Here is a 27,212-nt window from a genome sequence, read left to right as displayed (position 1 = left end):
AGGACATATTACGCCAATGCTATGTTGACACTATGTTGGTGGTTTGGCATGTATTGGTAAAAAAAAAATAATAATCGAAACTGTTGAAGGTTTAAATAATCATTGAAAAAGGGAACATTTTCTTGAGGAACCTTCTAGAAGGCTGCTTTGTGCTGGGTCACCTATGACCTTAGTGCCTTACAGCATTTAACCAAGAAGGTTTTACAGTTGAATAGGTCCCTCTACCCTTTGTCATCTGATTTTCTTCCGCACTATAACACTGTGGAATGCAGTGGAAGTTGGGAATGATTGACAGTGGAAGGAAATGGTTCGTGTGTAATCCTTGCCCTCTCGAAGCACAGTCTAATTGGAGTGGGAATGTTATTTTGGTATACATCTTCTTTGACAGGCAGTCGGAAGGCATTTCGCTCTCTCTCTCTCTGGCGCTCTGTCTCAGTCTCACTTTCTTTGGCGTTTCAGGGGCTGAAGAGTGCCGGAGGAACCAGGAAACCTTAATCTGCCCCCTCTGCAGGGCCAAGTGGAAGTCACATGACTTTTACAGGTAAGGACATTGTCTTTGTTTAAAGCAAGGTGGACCAGTGCTTCCAGAAAGAGTCCTCTGGAACAAAACTGAAGCCTGATCAAATATACTTTAGTTTACATGTCATTTTACATGCATACCCAGTTGTAACTAAGCATTAGGGCGTGGTTTGTTTTGGAGGGGAAAAGCATGTAATATTAGGTCATTAATCCTCGAGCCAAACTGGTTAACTGTGTTCCAACCTAGCAAAGTTAGTTTGAAAAAGCTTGGCACGTAAAAAAAACAAAAAAACAATTGCTCCTTTATGTTTGTTAAACCAATTGAAAGTCTCCAAACGGGTCATATGGTGTGTGGCCAACCAGTGACGCAGTGGGCTTCTGGTGAACGGCGGAGGTGGCGGGATGCGGGATGTGTTGTGCCACCCAGGGCCAAGGTTATGCAGTTAGCCAGCGTTTTCCAGTTCACTATGAACCAGCCATACTGCAGCCTGAGCTGATGTGTCAGAGTCGGCTGGCCCGAATTAGACCACTTCCCTGTAAGCTCCTGCCTGTTATGCAAAGTAGATTAAATTAATTACCCAGCCCTGCTCTAGGCTGGCCAGGAGCATCTGCAGTGAAACGCACAAGCCAATAAATGCAGAAGCCAAAGTTACTGCATTTGCATATTGCAACTGCGGGCCTGTTACTGCATTCCCATAATGCACCTGCAGGCCATTTTGCTGCTGTCCCATAATGCACCTGCAGTCCATGTAACTGCATTCCCAGAATGCACCTGCAGGCCATGTTTCTGCTGTCCCATAATGCACCTGCAGGCCATGTTTCTGCTGTCCCATAATGCACCTGCAGGCCATGTTTCTGCTGTCCCATAATGCACCTGCAGGCCATGTAACTGCATTCCCATAATGCGCCTGCAGGCCATGTTACTGCTGTCCCATAATGCACCTGCAGTCCATGTTATATGCAGTCCCATAATGCACCTGCAGGCCATGTTATATGCAGTCCCATAATGCACCTGCAGGCCATGTTATATGCAGTCCCATCATGCACCTGCAGGCCATTTTGCTGCTGTCCCATAATGCACCTGCAGGCCATGTTACTGCTGTCCCATAATGCACCTGCAGTACATGTTACTGCTGTTCCATGATGCACCAGCATGTTACTGCTAGCCCCACAATGCACCTGCAAGCCCTACGGTGGGATATCTATCAGACGTGCTGGATCTCCTCCGCGCGGTTAGGTGAGCCAGACAGCCGGGCACCAGCGCTTGTTTTGCGTTCATGCTCTGTGCTGAGGTGTGACAGCAGGTAATCTGGCTTTTGTTGCCGCTTTTTTTTTTTCCTCTCAGAGTCCCTCCTCTCCCTCAAGCTCTCCTCGCCCCGCCCGCGACTCTTTGTTGTTTCTTTGGGTATTTCAATCTTTATTCCCCTGGGTATTTTAATCTTCATTTATTTTATTTAAATTGAATAATCTCGTCGTCTTTGCTTTCTGAATCCCACCCCAAGCTTTAAAGTATAGTTCACGCCAAGTGTATAGTCACAATAATCAGCAGGATCAAATCATTCCTGTTAAAAGGGTTTCTTACTCCTGGTGTTATTCGAGCTACCAGTTGATATTTATTTACAGAAGTGTCTGGATGGGATTTATTTTTGAATAACTTTGCCAACTTTGAACATGCGGAAAATAAGACCGTAGAGTTCCTGCGGTAAAGCACTCATAAAGGTTGAACTGGGGGAAGTGGTTGTGCGTGGTGTTGTGTGCGTGTATGCCTGTTAGTGAACACGAGCTCCCTCTGACGGGCGTGTGACTGTGTGTGTTTGTGCCGGCAGCCATGAGCCAGCCTCCCCATCGGACGGTGCAGGCGGTCGCTCCCAGAATCAGGCATCATCTCAGAGTGAGGGGCAGAGGCAGGCCCAGGAGGGGGACTTCACGCTCCCTCACTACGGGGTCCAGCAGATCCCCCAGGCCTACAGGGAGCTGGCCGAGCCCTGGATCAAGGTGAGGCTCCTTTCCGGCCTCTGACCCGTGTCCTTTTAGAGCGCTGTGCGGGGGAATGTGTTTGTGTGTAAGCCAGTGCTTCCCAACCCTGCTCCTGGAGATCTGCGGTCCTGCAGGTTTTCAGTCCAACCCTAACAAAGCACACCTCATTCAGCAGCTACTCATTCGTACGTTTAGGTGTGTCAAATGAGGGTTGAAATGAAAATCACGTACGTGTGTGTATTAATGGCCTTCTCCCTGTGTGTGTGTGTGTCTGTGTGTGTGTCTGCATTTGTCTGTGCATGTCTCTGTTTGTGTGCGTGTTTGTGCAGGTGTTTGGGCTGGAGCTGGTGGGGTGCCTGTTCTCCAGGAACTGGAACATCCGGGAGATGGCCCTGCGCCGGCTCTCCCATGACGTCAGCGGCGCGCTGCTGCTGGCCAATGGGGAGCGCTCGTGTCTGGGGGCGGGGCTGGGCGCCGCGGCGACGGGTCGGGAGGCCTCGGGGGACGTGGTGGTGGAGTCCTGCTGCAGCGTCCTCTCCATGGTCTGCGCAGACCCCGTCTACAAGGTCTACGTGGCTGCACTGGTGAGCTCAACACATGGCCCTGGGTGGCACAACACGTCCCGCATCCTGCCCACTCGACTGTTCATCAGAAGCCCACGGCATCACTGGTCGACCACACACCACATGACCCGTTTGGAGACTTTCAATTGGTTTAACAAACGCAAAGGAGCTCAGCACATCTCCTCCAATCAAACCGATGCACTGCAAAGCTGATGCTTACAGCTTAACACTAGCTCATTCTTGTGCAAAGCCAGTTTCCTTCCGTACCGCACGTTTAGTTTTTTTCCATTACTTGTGGTTCTACAAATATGAACATTTAAGAATTGCGGAAGCTTTTTATTTTTTGCAGAAATACATTCTTGCTCATTCTGATACTAGCAATACGCTTGAGGTTGTTTGTTCTTGACTTGAAAATGTTGCTTGAAAACAAAAGCACACCCTCGAGTTTATTGCTAGTACAACTTCAGGATGCGCGTTCCGAATCTGTGTGAGTGTTTAGCGGGTAGCGCAGGAAGTTGAAGGTGTGCGGTCGCGTGTGATTGAACGGCGAGGTCTTGGGCTGAAGACCTGCGACACGGCACACCTCGTCCTTTGAACCTCACCTTTTGCGCCTCGCTCGATGGCGCGGGGCCGTGGCCGTGTCGGCAGAACTGAGCTGAAGTTCAGCGCCAGCACGGCTTCCTGACGGTTCGTTTCAAAATTCATGGAGTGAATTTACGGAGGCAGCTGTGTTCCTCAGCAGAAGTTTGAACCCCCCCCCCCCCCCCCCCCTCCAATGTATTTATTGCTGAACTGAACAAAGAAACTGGATGGGTTTTAAATTTGGGTTTCTCAGAGTGCCCCCCTGCCCCCGGCGCCTAGCTCCAGCGAGCAGCGTTTGCGAAAACAAGAAAGTTCTGTCCTCGCGGGGTTTTCCGGAATATTTAGTGCAGGCAGGGTTCACTGCGGCTGCACTGCTCTACAAAGACAAAGGGGGGGGGGCTTGCTTTGGACTAAAAATACCGTGGGCATCCATGAGGGAGGGGCCCTGAGTTTGTTTCATCGCAGCTCTGAGGAGCTCCTCTGTCTGCAGACTGCGGAGAACATAATGTCACGCGACCAACCCTTTAGGCAGCAGATAGTCCCTCTGCCACTGGTTCCTAAGAAAAACCTCATTACAAGTTAATCATTTATGAATATGATCATCTCCTATTGTGTCGTGCAGTAAGACACGTCTCACATTGCCTGGGGTGGCCTTAAGTCTTACAGACGGCATCATAAACAGAGCTTCTCTCTAGAATAGGGGTGTCCGATCTTAATCCGAACAGGGCCGCAGTGCAGGTTTCTGTTTTAGCCCAGCACTACAGAGCTTGATTGAACTACTTCATGGTCTTTAATGAAGACCTCGATGAGCAGAATCAGGTGTCTTAGTGCTGGGCTAAAACAGAAACCTGCGCCCACACCAGCCCCTTTCGGATGAGATCGGACTCCCCTTCTGTAGAACATGGCGGGTACTCTGCAGACCCGGGACGCAGGTAGGAGACGGGGTGGAAAGAGACGGCCAGGCCCTGCTTGCTGCAGCCTGGGCGCTGATTCGGCTCGTCCCTGCCCCCCCCCCCCCCCCCCCCCTCTGCCCCCCCGCATTACTCAGTGATTCGGGGTCAGAGTACGCCTGGCTCACACCAGGGTGCGGACGTGTCTCTGCTGCAGCTGTTGTCGGGGCGGCTCGCTGTCCCGCGGCGGAGTTAGCGGTGTTTTAGCGGCCTAGGGGCTTTGATTTGTAGAGTCGGCAGTGCGGGGGCTAAGCCCTGCGCTAAGTCTCCACCCCGCCGTCTTCTCCGCTCCGGAACCGCGGCGGCCGCTACGCCAGGGACCCGGGGACCGATCTGAAGCGACGACGGTGCGTCCCGCTCCGCGCTCACGGACCCGCTAAAGCACCCGCTAACGCACCCGCTGCAGGCTTCCTCTCTGAACTCGGGCTCCTGTACCTTCCGCAGAAAACACTGAGGGCCATGCTGGTGTACACCCCCTGCCACTCTGTGGCCGAGAGGACCCGACTGCAGCAGCTGCTCCGGCCCGTGGTGGAGACCATACTGGTCAAGTGCGCAGACGCCAACAGGTAAACATCACAAACCCAACACTTAGCTTAGCTGCCTGTGTCGCCTCCTTATGTGTGCTTCACCGGTGTGGAGCCAGTTTCTACACTGACTATTTGTAGATAGTGCCATCTAGTGGTGTGGTGTGTTCATAACATGAGATTCGTCAAACACGATGTCGTACATGAGAGAGCTGGATGTCTGTATATTAAAACTTTCATATGAAGATATTTTTACTTTGGTTAAACTTTTTATTTCATTTAATTATTTCAATTATATATTTTTAGTGCAGCTCTTTCAGTTCAAAGAAAGGAAGAATTATTGTGTTGTTGGGTATAGTCAAGCAGTAGGCCATCTTCCTCTTTCAGCTTCATCTAAGTACTAGGTTCTGTTTCCAAACTTGTTTAAAACTTACTTGTGTCTGTAGGCACAATGGATTATGGTCATTGTAGTTATTGCGATGCTGATTTCCATTCAAACTGTGTGAGTAGCTGGTCGCTGTCTATCCATCAAATCAGTCTTGGAGACGGTCGGAGAGGGTTCAGGCTGTGTCTATATTTTGAGATCTCGGCTGTTTGAACGCTAACGCTCCCTGTGTGTGTTCACAGCCGCACCAGCCAGCTGTCGGTGTCCACGCTGCTGGAGCTGTGTAAGGGCCAGGTGGGAGAGCTGGCTGTGGGCAGGGAGATCCTCAAAGCAGGTACGTTCCCCCGGCCTCCTCCCTCTGGTGCGTGCAGCATTTGAATGGCGGCCCGGTCGGATGCTGTCACAGCGAGTTTTGTGGTGTGAAATCAGACGGACAGGGAGCTGACCTTCTCCCCCCCCGCTTCATTCTCTCCTATTCTTCCCATTCTCCCCTTCACTCCCTCTCTCTCACCCTTTCATCCCCCTGTTCATCCTTTTCCCTCTTTCCCTATCTCTACACCTCTATCTCGCTCTTTCTTTCTCTCCCCCCTTCTCCTCTCTCTCCCCTCTCAGGGTCTATTGGTATCGGTGGAGTGGACTATGTCCTGAACTGCATCCTGGGATCCCAGACTGAAGCCAATAATTGGCAGGCCCTGCTGGGACGTCTGTGCCTCATCGACCGCCTCCTGTTGGAGTTCCCAGCCGAGTTCTACCCCCACATCGTCTCCAGCGGGGACATGCACCAATCACAAACTCTGGTCGAGAGGTAGGCTCAACTTTCATATTTATTTGTAGTTTTATTACTTTATTTTAGCACAAAAACCCCATAGAGTTCTACATCCCTTTCAATGGGGACATTACGTACACATACACTTACAAAGTATCATAATTATAAAATTAGTCAGCAAGACTGAAAGCAGTTGCACTCCCCCGCTATAGTATTAAAGATTTAAGTATTCAAAATGAATGATTTCAAGAGAACTGTATTAACCTGACTAGATCACGTTGTTTCTGCAGATTCTTTTTACAGCTCTTGGGTGCATAGTCATTAAAAATTCGCTGAAATAGCTATCTGCTCCATTCTAGCAGAATTTAGAAAAACTACAAATTGCTGGAATGGAGCAGTTGGGTACTTATTTTCCAGTTTAGTAGACTGCTCACGTAGGCAGCTTCTCATCTTTGTCCCTGAGTTTTTGCTAACGTGTATATTTTTTCATTTTCATTTTCATTGACTTTCATCCAGTGTAACCATATTGTGCATGATAAGCATATTTACATTATTACAGTAGACGAGTAGTGCTGTGCTGTATTCAGCGCGTGTTCGTGGCGTTCATGCTGCAGCGTGCGTGTTTTCACAGGTATCAGAAGCTGCTGCCGCTGCTGAGCTTTGCGCTGCAGTCGATCGATAACTCCCACTCCATGGTGGGGAAGCTGTCACGCCGCGTGTTCCTGAGCGCCGCCCGCATGGTGGCGCGCGTGCCGCACGTCTTCGTCAGGCTGCTGGACATGCTGAGTGCCACCAGCTCCACGCACTACGCCCGCATGCGCCGCCGTCTGCTGGCCATCGCCGAGGAGATGGACATCCTGGAGGCCGTGCACCTGGGCCTGGAGGACCCGGCGCAGCACGAGCTCCCAGAGCCCCCGGCCCCGCACAACTCTCCCCACGCCACCGAGAGCAACACCCCCACGCCCACCGTGCAGCTGGCCCCCAGGGCCCCCCGCTGCGCCAGCCGGCCCCAGCGCAGCTGCAGCCCCGAGGACCCTGCGGAGCGGCTGGGTGCCGCGGCCCCGGGGCCCCCTGCCCTGGAGCCCCAGAAACCCCCGGTGCAGACACGGAGTCGGACCCTGAGCCAGTGTCCCAGCTCCCCTTCCTCCGGTCCCGGCCCCGCCCTGCCCTCCCCTTCCGCCTCGCACCCGCCCCCCTTCCCGGGCCCCGACAGCCCCAAGACCCGCCCTCAGGGCTTCGCCCCCCCGGGGAAGCTGGCCTCCTCCTCCCCCGGGGCCCAGCGTAGACTCCCCCCGCCCAAGCTCTCCTCCCCCGCCACCCCCGCTGAAAAACTGTCCCCCGCCTTCACCCAGAGCCGCCCCCTCCCCGCCGGGCAGATCCACAGACCAAAGCCCTCGCGGCCCCCCTGCACGGAGGGGCGGGGGCCGGGGCCGGGACCGGCGGGCAGGGGGGCCCTGAGGCTGGAGCTGCAGGATGGGGCCTGCGGGGGCCGGCCAGGGCCCGGGGCCCTCATCCCCAGCGAGGACACGGTGTTCACCCCGGTGGAGGAGGGGCTGCGGGGGCTGGACGCCTCGGCCGAGCTCAACTCCAGCATGGAGGACCTGCTGGAGGGGGACAGCACGGTCACCTTCAGGTCAGAGGTCGCGGTGCTGTCCCCCGAGCAGGCGGGTGCCCAGGACGCCTCCTACACCGACGACGTCACGCACCACCAGAAGTGCAAGGAGAAGATGGAGGCGGAGGAGGAGGAGGCGCTGGCCATCGTCATGGCGATGTCCGAGTCCCAGGACGCCCTGCCCACCATCCCCCAGCTGCAGGTGGACAAGGGGGAGGACGTAATCATCATCCAGGTGGATGTAAGTGCACCTCCCGTCCTGCTGGGGGCACCACCAAAGTAGTAGTCTACAAAGTAGACTGACTTCCAGCAGTAGCAATGCAGTACCTTTTTTTTTTATCAACATTAAAACCGTATTATTTAAACGCATAGTAGTGGAAGATGATACTACGTGCTGCTTTCTGGTTGGATGGCTTTGGGTAATTTCCTGTTTTTGTGTTTTTGTACAGACCCCAGAGACCCTACCTGGCCATACCAAAGCGAAGCAGCCCTACAGAGAGGGGGTGGAGTGGCTGAAGGGCCAGCAGATCGGGCTGGGGGCCTTCTCCTCCTGCTACCAGGCCCAGGACGTGGGCACCGGGACCCTGATGGCCGTGAAGCAGGTGAGGAGCCGCCGGCGGCTCCAACGCCATCGCACCTTCAGACCCAGCTCAGCCAGGACTTACATAATCATTCTTCATTAACAGCCTTTGAGCAAATCACACTCAAATGAGACATTCAGCTACATATCCAGGAGCTACATGCATAATGGTCTGTTATTCCAGGCCCCTGCCCCTCCACTAACCACTGTTATAAAGGGTGTGGACTTCCTCCACACAGGGTTTATGATCCAGTCTGTAAAGCACAGTCTTTTACTGAATATCTGCTCCTGTTTCACTATGAGTGCTGAAGTAGTAGTTTTTCTGGTGTGTCTCTCAGACTTATCAATATGTATGCTTACCTTGAGTGAACCGCAAGCACTGAAAGTACAGTCCACAGAGAAGAAACAGAGTGATCTATCCGGTCCTGTCCACACCTCGCCCCCCCCTCCCTCCTCATCTCTCGCTCTCCCCCTCGCCTCCCTGCAGGTGACGTACGTGAGGAACACCTCCTCGGAACAGGAGGAGGTGGTGGAGACCCTGCGGGATGAGATCCGCATGATGGGCCACCTCAACCACCCCAACATCATCCGCATGCTGGGGGCCACCTGCGAGAAGAACAACTACAACCTGTTTGTGGAGTGGATGGCAGGTGGGCGTGACGCCGTGTCTGTGGTGGACTGGACTTGTATTTTCCATATTCCATAAGTTTTTACATCGTGTTTGAGATACTTGGTTTATTTTTGCTGAGAGAGCCATTCAAAGTTGGCCAGGTGTCGTGATGAAAAACGCATTGTGGTGAGTTATAGAAGTCCATAACTTTGTAAGAAAAAGTATTTGTGCCGTGACTCATTCTTCATTGCGACTCCCGGGAAACTTTAAATGGTTCTACCAGCTAAACAAAACTGAAGTATGAAGCTCAATTTTCCAGGAGTTATACATCTCATCATTATCTACCAACATACAGAGATGCTGTGGTGCTGGAGTTGGCATGGACTGGCCCAGTAGTTTATAACTAGCATTGTTGCTTGACAGAAACCAAGCTTTCAGGTTGGTCAAAGAGGGCTGAAAGAAACATAACCTTGTAACCACCCTCCCCTCAGGTGGCTCCGTGTCCCATCTGCTGAACAAGTACGGGGCCTTCAAGGAGGCCGTGATCATCAACTACACGGAGCAGCTTCTGCGTGGCCTGGCCTATCTGCACGAGAACCAGATCATGCACAGAGACATCAAAGGTGAGGGTCACCAAGCGCCGCGCTGCTAACGGCCGATGGCAAACTGTCCCCGGTACAGCCTGTGTGAAGGTGTTTGTGTGGGACCTATCTGGAAATGGGGTGGGGGGGGGGGTGACTAATTAGGACCCCCCAACCCCCCTCACACACACACATACACACACACACACACTGTTGCCTGCATTAACCCACAACCTCTCTTCATTTTCCTCTTTAAAAAATAAAAATAAAAATAATGTTTTTGCCTCACCCACCTCTCTGTGTAGGTGCCAACCTGTTGATTGACAGCACAGGCCAGAGGCTGCGGATTGCGGATTTCGGAGCAGCGGCCAGGCTGGCCTCCAAGGGAACAGGCGCCGGAGAGTTCCAGGGCCAGCTCCTGGGCACCATCGCCTTCATGGCCCCCGAGGTACAGATGCACACTTCCAAAATAAATACAGAATAGTACACAAAAAATGCTAGTATACAGTAGCAAGCTTTCTTCTGTATACTTGCTACTGCTCTAGAACCCATCTCTTAAAAACCATTCCAAAGAATGTACTCTCCAAAAGGTTAATACCTGCAACGCTCCATTGACAAGTAAGTGTTCGCTCAAATTGTGGTGCCCAGATACTGTCACCCAAGCGCTCGAGGTTGACATCGGAAGAAGTGCTCCCTCCCGTCCCGTTGGTCCAGCCGTTACCCCTCGTTCAGCGCTGTCTGTTGGACAGGCTCAGAGGCTAAACCCTGCATCTGCAGTCATTTAAATGTTAATGGCCTCGGACAAAGCTGGGGGAAATCCAAGGGACCCTTATACGGGGCGGTCAGCCGCCCGGGCCTCTTGGAGAAGTGGGCAAAGTGGATTTGGATTTCTCAGTAACCCCAAATGAAAGAAAGTCGTAATCCTTTTCAGGCCCTGACAATGGCGGGTCTCCTAATGCCTTGTTGTCTTTGTGGTCGGGACCATGTTTAATTAGGAGGGACTTGAGCACCACCGCGCTGTCCCCTGGTTCATTATGGCAGGGGCTCACCGTGGAGGGGAGGGGGGGGTCAGCACTGCCAGATTCTGCATCTTGACCCCCCCAGTGTTGGAACTCAACTGCAGTCTTTGGCTGCCGTCATTAACTGAAGTGGTTGGGTTTAAACCTGGCAGCCAGCTGAGACTTTAAAGACATTATCAGCTCCATTTTGTTTATGTACATACATATGCCTGTGAGTGTTGCTCTTAGTTCCAGTTAATCACAGTATAACTGCATCACATTGGCTCCAGGACATGCATCGCCTCTTTGAGTTGCAATGTTGCAGCTGATTGGTCAGGATCTTACAGTGCGCTGCATGTTGCTAACATGAGACTGCGAAAAACGCATAAAGATCTATAGAGTTGAGTGAGTTCAATTAAGAATTCCCTAGATCTTGATGCTGAGCCAAATTCTGAGGTAACCAACTGAAGCAGATGGTATTTATTTGCCGGCTCGTTTGTTTCCACAGTATTCCCGATTTAGCTAATGGAATCAATGGATTAAAAATTATTTGTAGTGGTGTAGGGCATTTTACATAAGCAAGTCTCTCTATGGACCCCCAAAAGGAAACAGACTGTGTTTACCATGTAGGGCATTTTACATAAGTGTGCCTCTCTGCAGACCCCCAAAAGGAAACAGACTGTGTTGTCCATGTTGACACAGGGTCAACAAGGTTTGGTGAAAAGTCAGTGCTCGTCGATACAGGACTATTGCTCCCATCATTGTGCTGCCTCTGTGTAATTCAGCCACCTCACTGGAATGCTCCCAGAACTGACGAGTTGTAATAATACTGTGTAGATCATGGGATTTCCACATACAGCGTTTGTTGTCTTTAGATAGCTAATGTTGTGAAAAATAGTTTGGTGTCATTGGTGGTGTAGTACACTGGTTACTGAATAATCTTGAAACACCATTTAGAAATAAACGGCAGGCAATGCAAGTTACCTGTGAGTGAGCATCCAGCTGTGCTACAAAGGTTAACCAGGTTTGTTACACATACAGATATAACATCAGCAGGGCCATTGTTGTTAACGCCACCTGTGACTATATGATGATTTGAATGGTTCGAGGAGACTCGCTAATACAACCTCCTGCGTGCCATTCACGTGTAGCCATATCACCGGCACATGTGTTCTGGTGTCCTTGCTCTCCCTTTTGACTGGGCTGTTTGTTAGACACACAGTAGTACGTACAGTTTGAGTGAGCCTGCGTTGGGGAGTCCTCCCCGGGTCTCTGTTTGAGTGAGCCTGTATTGGGGTGTCCTCCCTTGGGTCTCTGTTTGAGTGAGCCTGCGTTGGGGAGTCCTCCCCGGGTCTCTGTTTGAGTGAGCCTGTGTTGGGGAGTCCTCCCCAGGTCTCTGTTTGAGTGAGCCTGCGTTGGGGGGTCCTCCCCGGGTCTCTGTTTGAGTGAGCCTGCGTTGGGGAGTCCTCCCCAGGTCTCTGTTTGAGTGAGCCTGCGTTGGGGGGTCCTCCCCGGGTCTCTGTTTGAGTGAGCCTGCGTTGGGGTGTCCTCCCCGGGTCTCTGACAGGGCTGCTGTTGGATGTACAGTAAGAGTGGGTGCACATTAGGGTGTCCTCCCTGGGTCTCTGACCGGGCTGTTTGAGTGAGCGTGAGTTGGGGTGTCCTCCCCGGGTCTCTGACCAGGCTGTTTGTTGGATGTACAGTAAAAGTGGGTACACATCAGGGTGTCCTCGTCCGCGTCTCTGACCTCGTTGTCTGTCCTAGGTGCTGAGGGGGCAGCAGTACGGGCGAAGCTGTGACGTGTGGAGCGTGGGCTGTGCCATCATCGAGATGTCCTGCGCCAAGCCGCCCTGGAACGCAGAGAAACACTCCAACCACCTGGCGCTCATATTCAAGGTGAGCAACACACAGGCCACTGGGGACACAAGTCCTCTTGTTTCAGCATTCGCTGTCGTTAGCCTACAGCTACATGGCTGCTCTGTCCCTTTTGGTACAGCCTCTTCTAATTAGGCTTATATTGGACTGTCTGTGGCTCATGATTTGTGTCTTTAAAGAAAGGGTCGGTTATTAAGTCTTCTTCTTGCTGTCACACAACCAAAAGAAACTTAACCCCTTAAGTATCACCCCCTTTTTTAACACAGGCTTGAAAGTGACGAACCCAAAATAAAATAGTTAGTATTCTTGAACCCTTTAGACTACAGGCATAATCCTGGAACGGTAGAGTCAAAATTACTCTACATATTACTAAAATAGAGTTACAGAACCTCAAACACAATGGAAGTGGAAGAGTTTTTTCTCACTGAAAATATTTTCTATTTTTGAGTGGATACAGCTTGGCGTTTTAGAATTATGTTTAGATTTGGTTCATTGTACCGTTGCTGTGAAAAGGACACTGACATTACTTTGATTTGTGTAGTCTGTGGATTTCCAAAATGCAGAGAAGGTGAGGTCACCACACACTTGTTTTGCCACCCACATGTTACAAAACAAGAAACTATGGTCACTAAAGCAGTGGCATCTTAAAATAGGTTATACAGATGGAACCGTGAGTTTCAGCCCTTTCAGACAGTATATCCTGCTACCATAGTGATTGAAAATTGCACTGTGAAAAAAGGAATGAATGCAAAAGACAGACCCACACTGGCCCAACCCTGGTGAGACTTAAGGGGTTAATGGATTGGTTCCTTCAATTTTTTCCATTAGCCTTAGCAAACTGTTTCTCGCTGATGTTAAATATTGAGCTTTATATAACCCCCTTAGACCTGATTTAAGGGTATCGATTAACAGAGGGGTGCCGTGTTGTTGCTAGCGTTTAAGGTAAGCAGGTTTGTAAGTGCTGCCTCGGTCTCCCCAGATCGCGAGTGCCACGACAGCGCCGTCGATCCCGCCGCACGTCAGCCCGGGCCTGCGGGACGTCACCCTGCGCTGCCTGGAGCTGCAGCCCTCCGACCGGCCGGCGTCACGCGAGCTCCTCAAACACCCCGTCTTCCGCCTCAACTGGTAGAGCCCGCACCGCGCTGCAGCACGGGAAACTACTACTGAGGGCCCCGCCCGCAGGCCTGCCCCCCTCCCCAGCCCTCCAAGCTGCTGTGCCCCCCCCCCCACCCCCCCCCAGCCTGTGCAGGGGCCACTGTAAGGCATGCGCGCCCTCCTGCGACGGCCGCAAACTGCTGTACCGTAGCACATAATGCAACAAGAGTCGCAAGATTCGCTTCTAAACAGTGCCTTTTTAGAAGTGCGATGTTGGTCTTCGATCGACCAGCTTTAATGACAGTCCCTTGTCTTTTTTTTTTTTTGCTTTTTTTTTTTTTTTTGTATTGTTCATTTGATTTGATTTTCATTTGTTAATGGACTATGATGTTTTGCTCTGTAAAAGGCAGTTCTGTGGTAAACCGTTTTTCTCAGCACTTTCATAGCCGTTTTCATTGTGGCTAAAACGGGGTCTATTTCTGAACCTCGGCAGTCAAAACAAATAATAATCAATACAAAACATTGACAGTGGAGTAAGATGCTTATAATACTGCTTCAGTTATAAAGTCGTTAGACATTTCTAAATTTTCAGAATCAATCTTTTTTCTAAAAAAATAAAAAGCAAAAAAAATAAAATCTTGTTTAGGAGAAAGGAAATGGCTGTACTTTTTAATCAGTTGGATTTTTGTGTATACTACATTTCTTAGTGCAAGTATATGAAGATTCCTCTGATTTGTGCATTTTACTGTTGGGCCATTTAACTTGGTTGAGCAATCAGAAAGATGTTTTAAGTGTTTCAGGGAAAGGTGAAATCTAAATGAAATTTTGCTAGTAGACACAATGCTGAATGTGAACACTTATGATGCCGGTATTTCAAAGATTTGTCTTTACATTTTTATTTTATAATGGAAAAGTAAATCACATTTATGTGTATGTGTGCATATTTTACACACACACACACACACACACACACACACACACACACACACACACACACACACACAATTTGCTTTTTCAGTGTTCGTAAGGTCCTGTCTTTTGGAACTTTGAATTTGCGACCTTTAAAATGTCCTCATGACAATAGGATTTTGGGCTAGGTTTTGTGTTCAGGTCACTGTAAACATCCTACTGGTTTTTCACTGTTATATTTGAGCCTTTGGAATCTAATGAAAATGTTATATTTGGATATCGTCATTTCATAATTTCTCGTATGAAGCTGTGTCCAATTACATTTGAAACATTTCTACCGCTGTTGGTTATTATTGAGCTTCCTTGTTCTTCTGGTGCTGTTCCTTTGTACATTGTGATACTAAATTGTTGATTCCTTTCAATTTTGGAATTATTTCAATGATATATTTTTTCAAAAAAGTGGATAAATGTACTAAGGTTTTCTAAATCACCAGGGAACTTCCATAGTAAAACTTAAAATGCTGTAAACGTTTTTCTCTCATTTTTCTGTTTGGTGGGGGTATTTTCCAATTTCTCATAACCGTTTTTATATCCGCTCATCTCTTTGTTTTAGAGTCTTAGAGCATGTTCCTAAATCATTGTAATTTTATATATGTAACTCTTCAAGTGTTGTTATTCTGGTTGTAATCAGTTAAGAAAGTAAAACTGAGAAGAACAGAGTGGTTAACCTCTGTTAAATGTGAAGACTATATATTTTTAAAGGAAATGAGCAAGTTTTGTGCTATTTTTCCATTTTAATGGAAATGATTTGACATGGGATATCACTGTTGACTTTGTGACAATTTAAAAAACATTTTAAAACAAAATTGATACTGTATTTAATGAAAAGTTATATTTCTTTATGTGGAGTACAAGCTTGACAAAGCTTGAAGAGTTAAAATGTAAATAAATGTGAAGTTTGGTAGCTAAATTTATTGTACTTGACCTGTATTTTTATACCACACTTTTCCATAAATACAGAAATTATTTTTTGCTCCTGCTTTGGGTAATTTTTCTTATCCTACTTTCAATGTCTTTTTTAAAAGCTTTAAATTTATGCACTCTTGTCTTTTTTTATATACTGGAAATATCCTGTTTCTGTCAGATTCATAAAAGCTAATCAGTATTACTTCAACATGTTATGCTTATAATTCTTACCAATTTCTCCATGCTTTCTTCTTATTTGCCTGTATCTCCACCAGCCTGCTGGTCTGATTTTATGTATTTTATTTTTCTTATGTTAAATGAGATGTGATGTAATCTTATTTCCTTTTTTGGATCGGAGCTGGACTGAAATTGTCAATTGTTTTGTGTTGTTTCCTGTGTCACTTGGTGGTACTTTTTCTTTTTTGTAAAAAACGTCTATTGCTGTTTTATTCCAGTCTCTACTACCTCAGGTGTCCTATAGAGTTTTCTTCTACCAAAGTTCACTTTCTCAATATATATTCTATTTGACTGTAATTTGTTTTTGATTTTTTTCTTCTTCAAAGATTTCCAGGGCTTAAGGGCTAACTTCTTTTAGCACCTTTATTGTGCAAATAAACTCATGAAATCTCTGGGTTAAGAAAAATAAGATTGGCTTAAGCTGTATCCTTTGTAATTTTAAATATATCAAGATATTTTAATTATTAAAAGTTTTTACCCCATTTGAAGCATTTTATAGTGTAATTTGGACTTATTTTGGTGTTTGTCTTTCTAGCAAATAAAAAAATGGGAAAAAAATATATTGTCTTTTTTTTTGTTTTTTTTTGTTCCATTTCCAAATTATTTGTTCCAATAATTTAATCTGGCCAGACATTGCTGTATGGGTACCAGTCCTACCAGACACTGGTCTATGGGGTAGCAGTCACAGCAGACATTAGTCTATGGGGTAGCAGTCACACCACCTTAATGTTCTTCTGTCTGATTACAGAAGTTAAGTGGATGAGACTTGGTTATAGTAAGATGTTATATAAAATAAAAATTAAAAATTAAAAAAATTAAAGTGTGTGCACGCTGCTGCTTCTTAAAACACGGGTGGGATGGGCACAGATGAGTCAGAGGAAGAGGCAGCTCACCAGGCTGCCCTACTGGGGATCAACCAGCAGTGGCCGCTAATGTGCGATTAGACTGGGCGCCGAAGGAAACCCTCCCCAGAGTTTATCCTGATAAGCAACCCAGTAGAGCCTTAGAGTATATAATATACGCTCACTGAACACTTTATTAGGAACACCTGTATTCATGCGATTATCTAATCTGCCAATTGTGTGGCAGCTGTGCAATCCCTAAAATCACACATGTACGGGTCAGGAGCTTCAGTTAATGTTCAACCTTCAGAATTGAGGGGGGAAATGTGATTTCGACCGTGGCATGATTCTTGGTTTGAGTATTTATGTAACTGCTGACCTCCTGGGATTCCACCTCCTTGTGTAGAGCCCTGTTCGCGACTGTTTTATTAATCCCATTCTTGCAATCATCTGCAACATTTCTGACCATTCCCAGCCGCACCCACCGAGGTGCTGTTCTATATCCCGCAAACTTGATTCTGACCGTCCGAACCCGAGTAAGCATTTCCCGCGACCATAACGTTTGGTCCCGCTGGATCCCAATCCCGTTGCAGATATACCCTCAGCAGCTCCACATAGCCTATTCAATACATGCTCCTAATTTGCGCCAAGAGTACATTTTCATTGGAATCCCATATTTTCTGAGAGAAACACAATAAGCCTACAGTTATACAAAGTCACTCCGTGAATTCTGATTTTAGACTATTACTTATACTGGTATACAGGTCAAATCATGTTGTCGGCTATTACTGTATGATATCGTATGTTCTAGCCTTTAACACCACACAAAGTGTTAAATGTGACTAAACATAAAATGCATCTCAAACTATAGCTATTTCATGTCCAGCTTTTTCTATTTTTCCAGAGGTTGTTCCGCTGAATATTGCAATTACACTTTTCACCACTAGAGGCCCCTATATTACCTCGAGTACTTTTGATTTGTGGTTGATGCGGGAGAATACCTCATTTTAATCGTTAATTTTCAGACACGTTAAGGCTATTCCGCAACAAGGTTTAACCTTTAAGCGTTCTAGAACTCCATTGCATTCTCTAACCAGTCAGGCTAATGATGGTTACATCGGCATTAAACTTCTTAACTGAACGTTCTAATCTATTTGTGTTCTCACGCCTAAACGGGTTAATTAAGCCTATTCCTTTGAAGAATTAGTTTTTGGAATGTTTTATTTTCTTCAAAATGTTAAATCAGTGTTCTAGAACTCTACTTGTGTCGGTTACAATAGTGAATGTTACATCAGCACCAGAATGTTATGTTAATAACGTTCTAATCACTTATCTTACACCTTAACCCTTTTTCGTCATTCAGTGTTCCATAACATCAGTATATAATATTTCTGATTTATATGTCAATGGAAACATTTGTATGGTCAACATGATATTGTTTTCTGATAAAACACTGTACACGTGTTTGTTTAGGCTATGCAAAAAGTAAGTATGGCTCACGTGTAATCTCTGATGCATTTGCACGTTGCCTTCAGTGGTTTCACATTGGATTTAAAAACGCAATGTATCAGCGTAAATTAGTGCTCTGCAATGGGATTTTCTCACAGCAGCTTATTCGCCATTGATATAAGGCCATTTCGCAATATGTTTGCAATCCTACATATTAGCATACCGGCTTCAACATATGTTGTTGCTGTTGTTATTGTATTTCTGTATTGGCTAGCTACCCTGGATCAGATGTTGGAGGGACTAGCTGTTTGCAAAGTAGTGACCAAAGAACTGAAGTGAGAAATTTTGGTTGAAAACGAATATACGCAGCAATGCATAACTTTTCGGAATGCAATGCAATATATTTTCACTCTATTAACGTTAATAACAACTTGCTATCCTGTGAAACGAGATCTTTTCAAGAGGCATAACTTTGAATATTTAATGAAACCTGGTTACCTAAGTTTCTCCTCCCAAAAAGTTAACGTCTATGGCAAGATGTGAAGATCCTCCGATACGACGTATTTGAATATCCAGCCTCTCGTTGTCAAGGAAACCAGACCCAGCTTCTTCGCGGATTCGAGCGAGAACCGCTCTGACTACCTCGCCAGGAATCGCACGTCTCCTCTGATTGGCCTGGGTACTCTCACCATATACCGTCATTCACTCACACCATTCGGCCACTCAGAGCGTCGTTTAACCTGGTAACGCCTTTTTTATATATTATTGGTTGGTCATTGAAAAGGGCGGGACATACATGAACTTCAGAACGGCGGTCTTCCGCTATGATTGGCTGCGGATCCGTCATTTCGGAAAAGCAGGGTGTTAACGTTAGTCCACAAATGCAGTGTTCTCGACATATAAATAGCAAACTAGCTGAGCACAAACGCAACTGTTAACAAATAGTTGGAATTTTATTTTCCTGAAATTTGCATCACACTCGTGTGTAAGGTAAGCACAATGAAATCCTTGTTTTGCTTGACATGTATCGTTAGCTAACGTTTGCTAGTTCGCTTTTCAGTAAGTGGGCACAATGTGACCGACATGGTGTTGGCTAGTTAGCATTACATTTTGAAACTATGTAACGTTAGTATAACGTTATCTGGCTAATTAGCCATGTCTTATTGGTTTGACAAATAGGCTAGCTAGTGTTAACGAACACCATCTTCATGCTCATCGTCGTTTAGCGACTTAATCGATATTCTTGCTACTTAATGGATAAATAGCACCAGATCTTCAGTTGTTGTTATTTGTTGAGATTCTTTTGAAATTTACATGGAAGATTATTCTACGTTATCCATCTAGCCAAGCTGACATAATGTGGACACTGACGTTAACTTATTTTTTGAGGCTGTTATGAATAGAAACGTCATCATGTTCTAGCTAGTTAGCGAGTGACGTTGAGGGAAAATTGGTATCTCCTTGATTGCTCGCCATTCAAAAACTTTTACATTTCTTCTAATATTTCACTAGCTAACTAGCAACGAATTAAGTAACATGACTTGCAGTGCAGCTAAGTTACTAAAATGACGCCACCACTACAAATGGGCTCACAAAAGAAGTCCTGCGATATGTAGCCTGGCCAAGGTTAAGTCGTCCAGTCAGTGGTTTCAAAACCCAAAGTCAAGGAACTAATGTTAACGTTGCCTAGCGTGTCTGAACGTTGTCTGAAAACCAGCTATCCATTTAGGAATCCTTTTTTTATAAAGCAAACTCAAAATAAAGAAGCAAGTTGCTTGCATCATGTGACAGCTAAGTTATTCCATTGCACATTGTTAGACCAGCAACGTTACTTTTGTTTTGAAACGGAAGTCGGTCCGTCTTGTCTTTTCTGACTGTGCAGTTTGTTGGCAAACCGTTTACATCGGAAGATGACCTTATGATCTGTAGTTAAGGACAGGTTTCTGTCTTCGATTCAAACGTCAGTAGTCTAGCTGGCTACAAACCATATGATTGTAAGGTAACGTTACGTAGAAACACTTTCGGTTTGGGTAGCTAACGTTATTTGCATAAACTTTTTCTGGTTGAGTTCTACATGCATGAAAGCTAACTGTTAGCTAGCTAAGTTGGTCATTGTGCTGATAAGATTTGTCAAACAGAGGCAGCAAGTTGGCTAATCTTGTTGAACGGGTCGATGTCAGCTCAAAATAGACTGTCCCTTTGAGACACTGTTAGCTAGCGGTCAGTGTTATTTTTTCGCTAATTGCTTGCCATTTAGTTGTGGTAGCCAATTAGTTACAATTGAATGCTGGAAAATACATGTATTCAGCTCTTCTGAAATCCGTTATAACTACTCGGCGGATGTACACTTCTGTTAAATCGCACGTCTCAAGCAAACAGTTGAAGTAGGAGCTAGCTAAACCAATTAGCTAGCTATCAGGTTAGCTACAGTTAGCTAGTGTGCCGAAGGTCGCCCTCTAAAACACGTGTCTGAGTTGACAAACTGTCCTACGCTAGCGTAATAAACATTCAAAATACATGACTATTCGGGAATTTGAATAAATGCAGTGGCCGCAGTTTTGCCTAACAGCTAAGACCTGAATTAAATGGTTGTTTCGTATCCCTATGCTGCATGCACGTCAGATCCCTACCTTCCTTGTTCGACATTGTATTCTTTTAATCAATTCGCTCGTATTGGACTTTCCATATCCGGTGTTTTGCCTCAATCAAAGCTTAGTTATATTGTTTTGTCCCATTAAGTTAAACAGTCACGGATCGAACAAGAAACTACACGTTTGCTTGTCTAATATAAGTAGGTTAAAGTGCACTGGTCGCTCGAGGCATGACCTTTACTCTAGTTAACCGAGCGTGCTGCTGTAGTATAGTCTGTCGTCTGGGTTTGAAAAATTCCGGTTACAGTATACTATTGATTGTAAACGGATATAAGGTTTCTTATTAAGCAGAGGTCGTCGAGCTCCAATAAGCTTGGCCTCTGAGCGGGGTTGGCGATTCGTGACGTGATAATGTGTAGCTTGCTTAAAAACCGAAATGTAACGACGCAAATAACAGGTGTGTAGTTTATGTTTGTAACATGTTTTTGTGTGTAATAAAATAAAATGCAGTTAGTATTCCATTCAGCTGGGAGTACATTCATCATTCATTTCGTTTGAGCAGTAACAGGACTTCCTGAGAATAAGGGGTTCCACATGTACACTGCCTGTCATGACTTCCACCAGTTCACTTTGTGAGTGCTCTTAACATAAGAGTGCTTAATCATAATGTTATAATTTTGCCTTTTTGCTAATTTTCCCCTCCACCCCCAGTTCTGTCAAGATGCCCGGATCAGTCCCTGCCAGCGGTGAGGCCACTTGGCCCAAAGATGTGGGGATCATCGCCCTGGAGGTGTACCTCCCTGCGCAGTACGTGGACCAGGCCGAGCTGGAGCAGTTCGACGGTGTGGCGGCCGGGAAGTACACCATCGGCCTGGGCCAGGCCCGCATGGGCTTCTGCTCAGACCGCGAGGACATCAACTCCCTGTGCCTGACGGTGGTGCAGAGGCTGATGGAGAGGAACTCGCTCTCCTATGACTCGGTGGGCCGGCTGGAGGTGGGCACCGAGACCATCATAGACAAGTCCAAGTCAGTGAAGACGGTGCTGATGCAGCTGTTCGAGGAGTCCGGGAACACGGACGTTGAGGGCATCGACACCACCAACGCCTGCTACGGGGGCACTGCTGCACTCTTCAACGCCGTCAACTGGGTGGAGTCCAGCTCCTGGGATGGTAGGGCTCTGCTTTGGCAGTTTGGAGTTTGTTGCTCTGGTTGTCATGTTTATTTTATTTTTTTAAATTTAAAAATATTTTTTTTATAAATCAGGTGGTCTGTGAGTCTCAGAGAGATGCATTCTTGCATGATTTTAGGCTGTTCATACTTGCTTCATTTGAACCCCTGGTTGAGTTGTTTTACCAATGCATCTGCCCTCCTTTTTAATACAGGTCGCTATGCGCTGGTGGTGGCGGGGGACATTGCTGTGTACGCGACTGGTGGTGCAAGGCCCACTGGGGGTGCAGGAGCAGTGGCCATGTTGGTTGGTCCCAATGCGCCTCTGGCTTTTGAGAGAGGTGAGTCAGTACATGCAGAGGGCTAGCCTCAAGCTGACTGTTCATTATTGCTGTTCATTTAGCCACCAAAGGCCAGCAACCTTGAAAAGACTGGTTCTGATTCTTGCTCATTTGTCAGATGCCGACAGTTTTGAGAGGATTCAGAAAAACTCCTCTGTTGTTTTGATTTCTGTCTGATTTGTTTGCATTTCAACAGAGATCTGTTTTCTTGATCTCTGACCTAGTTTTGATAGGCTACTCTTTGACCCCGCAGGTCTGCGTGGGACACACATGCAGCATGCCTATGACTTCTACAAGCCTGACATGGTGTCCGAGTACCCTGTGGTAGATGGCAAGCTGTCCATCCAGTGCTACCTCAGCGCGCTAGACCGCTGCTACTCAGTGTACCGCAACAAAATCCATGCCCAGTGGCAGAAAGGTGGGTTGGGTGTGGGAAACCACTTAGCTTTTTGAGAACACCTTATTTTATTTTATTTCATCTTCATGCCAGTTCTTCCCCCACCTTACTGAAGTGGAGGTCATGACAAGGAAGGTGCCATACATTTTTAGAGATACTATTTGATACAATTTAAGACCTTCTCCAAAGTTTGCAGATACTCAACGCAAGTGGCTGGATATGCCAAGTGTGAGCCTTCAGAAGTAATTGACCAAATAGTTTTGCTGTTTTGACATTTTATTTAATGAGCACTCCTTATCCTTTTCAGAGGGCATTGAGAAGCACTTCAGCCTGGATGACTTTGGATTCATGGTGTTCCACTCTCCCTACTGCAAGCTGGTCCAGAAGTCCCTGGCTCGTCTGCTGCTCGACGACTTCCTCAGTGACCCCAACCCCAACACAGAGAGTGGCCGTTTCAGTGGCCTGGAGGCGTTCAGGTCAGCCCTCTATTTCACTGGCAGGGCGAGAGTGTTTGGGCAGTGTTACTTCAATGCGTACTTCCAAAGCCTTGCAGAAAAGACCATGCTTTATTATGGAGAATGGTACTTCCACAGCACAACAGCTGCTGCCTCGTGATGCTGATGGCTTCACATGGGGTTCTCCGTAGGATCTAAACTTTGCAGGTGCACACAGAGGGGAATTTTGAAGGCTTAATTATTTATGGAAAAATTTCCATTTGTAATTTAACAGCTCCATGTGATATTAAATTCATTCATATTTAATGTCAGTGTAAACGCCAGTGTCAGGTGTGGCTGTAGTTGTAAGACTGACTTCCTCCGCTGTCTCTGAAGGGAAGTGAAGCCTGAGGAGACATACTTTGACCGGGATGTGGAGAAGGCCTTCATGAAGGCTAGCACAGAGCTGTTTGTGCAGAAGACCAAGGCCTCTCTGCTGCTGTCCAACCAGAACGGAAACATGTACACCCCGTCCGTCTACGGCTGTCTGGCCTCCGTCATCGCCGTGTAGGTCACTCATCTTTGCCAGCGTTGCATCTGTCCACATCAGCCACTAGGCTCCTATTGCGTGAGGATCTAGAACAGGGATGGGCAAGGCTGGCCGTATCAGTTTCTGGATTTCAGACCAACTTCTGCTCTTAATTATTTAATTGGCCCAATTATTTACATGATCTGTCACAGCAGCTGATAAATGTTCTGGTCTTGGAGCATTTTATTGTCTAATTTGCAAGTGAATTGGTCATGGTGCATATGGCTAATTAGCTGATTAAACCAGAGTAACTGGTGGCAGCAAAATCCTGCATTGCTCTAGGACTGTTGCCTATCCCTGATCTAGAATAATTGGTTCTGGTTCCTCTGGGAATGCAGCACATTTGTCTTTGTTTGCCCAGGCCCTTTAGTTTGAAGATTTGCATGTTAAGGAAATATGTAATTACTTCAGCTTCAAACGCATAAGGAAAGCTATAGGGCAGGGTCAACTAAGAGAGAAGGAGGAAACTTAAATTCTGCATCAGGTATAACGGCCAAGCCACAAGTAGAAGGATGGAGTTCAGCCTAGGAAATGCAGTGGTGTCGTGTGGGCTGATTTACATTAATGCTTTAGTGTAACCTAAGAACAACAGGGCAATCGATATCCTCAGGGAGGTCGATTTGGGTGCCCAACATCCTACTGAAGACCAGGCTAATGCTAAAAATACTGCAACCAATGCTAAAGACCGGCGTGTGTCCATTGCATAGATGCTTCAGAGCAGAAGTGTTTGGCGGTTCATGTACAGATCTTGCAGTAATTGTAATATTTTTGGAGGAAATGTTTGTAACGAAGGGCTCTCTGTGCAGGAATACCCCCCAGGAGCTGGCAGGCCAGAGAATCGGCGTGTTCTCCTATGGCTCAGGGTTTGCTGCCACGCTCTACTCCATCAGAGTCACACAAGACGCTACACCAGGTGAGTCTCCCCTACCTCTGCCCCAATGTACAACCCAGCTCTCCTGCATTGTGTGTGTGTGTGTGTGTGTGTGTGTGACACCTGACCCCTGACCCTCCCTCCTCTCTTGCCTTGTTTTGAAGGCTCTGCCCTGGATAACCTGGTGGCCAGTCTCTCTGACCTGCTGGCCCGGTTGGACTCCAGGAGGAAGGTTTCACCGCAAATGTTTGCTGAGAACATGAAGCTGAGGGAAGAGACCCACCACCTGGGTAAGTCGCCCTCTTCCTCTGCACCAATCCCAGCTCATTCTGAGCCCCCTGGCTGGGTGGCCTCTGCACCAATCCCAGCCCATTCTGTGACACGGGCTGGGTATCCTTTGCCCCAGTTAGTCTGTTCAGAGCCCAGGGTGTATTGACTCAAAACACAGGTGCTCTTGACATACTCTAGTGAGGGTTATTTACAGCCTGCAGCCAATGAGACCTTGTGACTTTGTGTCAGTGTGGCGGGTCACTGGTTACCCTGACTGCAGATCACTCCATGAAGATTGCTGTGTAAACATCGGAGGTTGTCAAGGGCTTGGTTCTACAGTCTATTGTAGTAGCCTTCATTTATATGACTGGCAGCCTTCTCTAGAACAACTTCCAAGCCAGTCCTACCAATACAATGTGTGTATGTCACAAGAGCAAGAATAAGAGGTTAGATGCAGAAGAGCTACCGTGTGAGCATGCTGGTGATTAACTGCCAGCAGTTCTTTGCCATGTAAACAAAGCTTACAAAAGATCCTTTTTTGACCACATTCAAAATGTTATTGCAAACACTGCAGAGTGTAGACTCATTCTGCAATCATGTGGAATGTACAGTGGGCCTATTGATACTGTACGATAAAGGGGCCGGTAATCTGAGGATGCGAGTGAATGCTTATTCATATTGTGAAGTCACTTCTACAGTTTTCATCCTTTATAACTCCATTGGCCAACATTGTGTGTGACTTCTGCCCTAGTGCCTAATGTTATGCATTATCTTATTGTAGAAGGATGTCTTGTATTCATAATGTTAGTGTAAAGTGGAAATTGGTTAAAGTTCATTGTTTTGTAGGGATAAGACTTTAAGGCCTTGGCTGCTTGGCCTGTACCCATTCTAGTTCTGAATTGTTGAATGAAAAGGGCTAACAGCTCACTGTTTATCCTGCATGGGGAATGTTTAAAGTGACCCCCCCATTGTTCTGTCTCCTGCAGCGAGCTATATCCCTCAGGGCAGCGTGGACGACCTGTTTCCAGGGACCTGGTACCTGACGCACGTAGATGAGAAACACCGCAGGCAGTATGCTAGACGGGCTCCCTGGATTGGTCAGTTTGACCACGGTGACCGAGGTACAAGCACCATTTCTGTTACACAAACAAACATGGGCTGGAATCATCTTAAACTGCACCAACCACTTAGAGACTGTTATCCCCTGACAATGAGCACCCGGGAATAACATGAATCTCCTGCAGTTGTGTAATTCTGAATTTCATCCCCCTTCCAGTGCATACCCAATCTGGCAAAGAAGACGCGGTCACCATTACCAACGGGGAGCACTGACGCGGTCACTGTGAGCCGTAGGCATACTTAGAGCGGTCACCACCACACCTGGACTAAGACCCAAGGAATGCGCATGGGATCCCACCTTCCTTTCCCTCAGTGGTACAGTGCTGCACACAAACCTGTACAGACTTAGCAGTTAGGGCCAGGCAACGTGCGGCCATCTTCCCCAAAGCTTCAGTCTTCATCATTACGACCAGGGGCTCACGCCTCTGCCAGGCACTTCCAGAGACGGGCCTTGTATGCACGTGTGTACGTATGTCAGTTTGAACCATTGGATGTTCGGTACCCCCGTCTCAGAGTATGATGTACAGAATATGTTGCGTAATCACTTTTTTCTTTTTTTTCTTTTTTGGTATTTCTTTTTTTACGATCCTGTTCTTGTTTGTTTATCTGCACTTGTGACAAGTGCACTCGTTCGTTATTTCAGGACAACGGGAGTCTTCCAGCAGTAAAAGCTGAGGGGATATGGCGAGAATCTGGGGATATAAAGGGGACTGGGCCCTTTAACGCACTCGCTTAATTTCCAGTAATGCTGCTGCATTCGCCTTTCTGCGCTGTAGGGTCTTTGCGTTTCATCAGGCCATCGACGTGGAGTACAATCGCCACTAGATGGCGCACTTAACACTACCGATTGTGGTATTGGTTTGGCAATGTAGACCCTGATACAAAAGTCTACAAGAGTGAATTGCAACAGGCAGAGGATAATGGTGCACAAAACAGAACCATTCCTATTACCCTTGTTATTGAACAAAGAGTATTTAAGTCAATCAAGAAACTCTTTTTGTGGGCGCTGGGGAGGGGGGGGGGGGTTAATATTTATGGTTGTCTTAAAATTTCAAGGAAGATGCACAATTTGTAGTGAGTGCAACAAAAATAAGCTTACTTTTTTTTTTGAAAGGGAATTACATTTGTTGCCATTTAATTCCATTTGAGATCCTAAATTTACTTTTACAAAAATTAACAGTCAAGTGTAGCTATAATATAGACTGTATTGAAATGCATACTGTAGGTAAAAATGTAATAAGTGAATGGTAAATGTATATTTCCATTTTGATATGTATGCAGAGGGGAGGGGGGCATTTATTAATCCCATTTTGGTTAGAACCACTCGCATCAAAAGAGGAGCCATCTTCTGCAGAGTAACCCACAAAACTGTCAACATGCGCAAACTGAGACCAACGCCAATGCAAATTCTCA

At 46.9% G+C, this 27,212-nt stretch overlaps 2 protein-coding genes across 4 annotated transcripts in view; both read left to right on the top strand.

Moving 5' to 3' along the window:
• The window catches only part of map3k1 (mitogen-activated protein kinase kinase kinase 1, E3 ubiquitin protein ligase), a 46,548-nt gene extending 32,886 nt beyond the window's left edge, over positions 1-13,662 (top strand). For all 3 annotated transcript variants that reach the window (XM_061263444.1, XM_061263443.1, XM_061263445.1), the window contains exons 8-20: positions 460-541; positions 2,346-2,514; positions 2,826-3,080; positions 5,036-5,157; positions 5,743-5,834; positions 6,113-6,305; positions 6,898-8,119; positions 8,328-8,480; positions 8,946-9,108; positions 9,560-9,691; positions 9,955-10,097; positions 12,412-12,543; positions 13,502-13,662. In XM_061263444.1, the coding sequence (XP_061119428.1) occupies positions 460-541; positions 2,346-2,514; positions 2,826-3,080; positions 5,036-5,157; positions 5,743-5,834; positions 6,113-6,305; positions 6,898-8,119; positions 8,328-8,480; positions 8,946-9,108; positions 9,560-9,691; positions 9,955-10,097; positions 12,412-12,543; positions 13,502-13,651 (3,008 nt within the window). In that variant the 3' untranslated portion in view covers positions 13,652-13,662. The remainder of the gene's footprint in view (positions 1-459; positions 542-2,345; positions 2,515-2,825; positions 3,081-5,035; positions 5,158-5,742; positions 5,835-6,112; positions 6,306-6,897; positions 8,120-8,327; positions 8,481-8,945; positions 9,109-9,559; positions 9,692-9,954; positions 10,098-12,411; positions 12,544-13,501) is intronic.
• A 5,204-nt stretch (positions 13,663-18,866) lies between these two features.
• Positions 18,867-26,800, top strand: hmgcs1 (3-hydroxy-3-methylglutaryl-CoA synthase 1 (soluble)). Its single transcript, XM_061263446.1, has 10 exons — positions 18,867-19,010; positions 21,323-21,780; positions 21,994-22,119; positions 22,373-22,537; positions 22,824-22,992; positions 23,347-23,517; positions 24,346-24,452; positions 24,575-24,700; positions 25,667-25,801; positions 25,957-26,800. The coding sequence occupies exons 2-10, from the start codon at positions 21,333-21,335 to the stop codon at positions 26,010-26,012; spliced, it is 1,503 nt and encodes a 500-aa protein (XP_061119430.1). The 5' UTR covers positions 18,867-19,010; positions 21,323-21,332; the 3' UTR covers positions 26,013-26,800.
• The last annotated feature ends 412 nt before the right edge of the window (positions 26,801-27,212 follow it).

Source organism: Conger conger, chromosome 12 (genome assembly GCF_963514075.1).
Source record: "Conger conger chromosome 12, fConCon1.1, whole genome shotgun sequence".
Lineage (NCBI taxonomy): Eukaryota > Metazoa > Chordata > Actinopteri > Anguilliformes > Congridae > Conger > Conger conger.
This window is presented reverse-complemented; position numbering and strand designations above follow the sequence as displayed.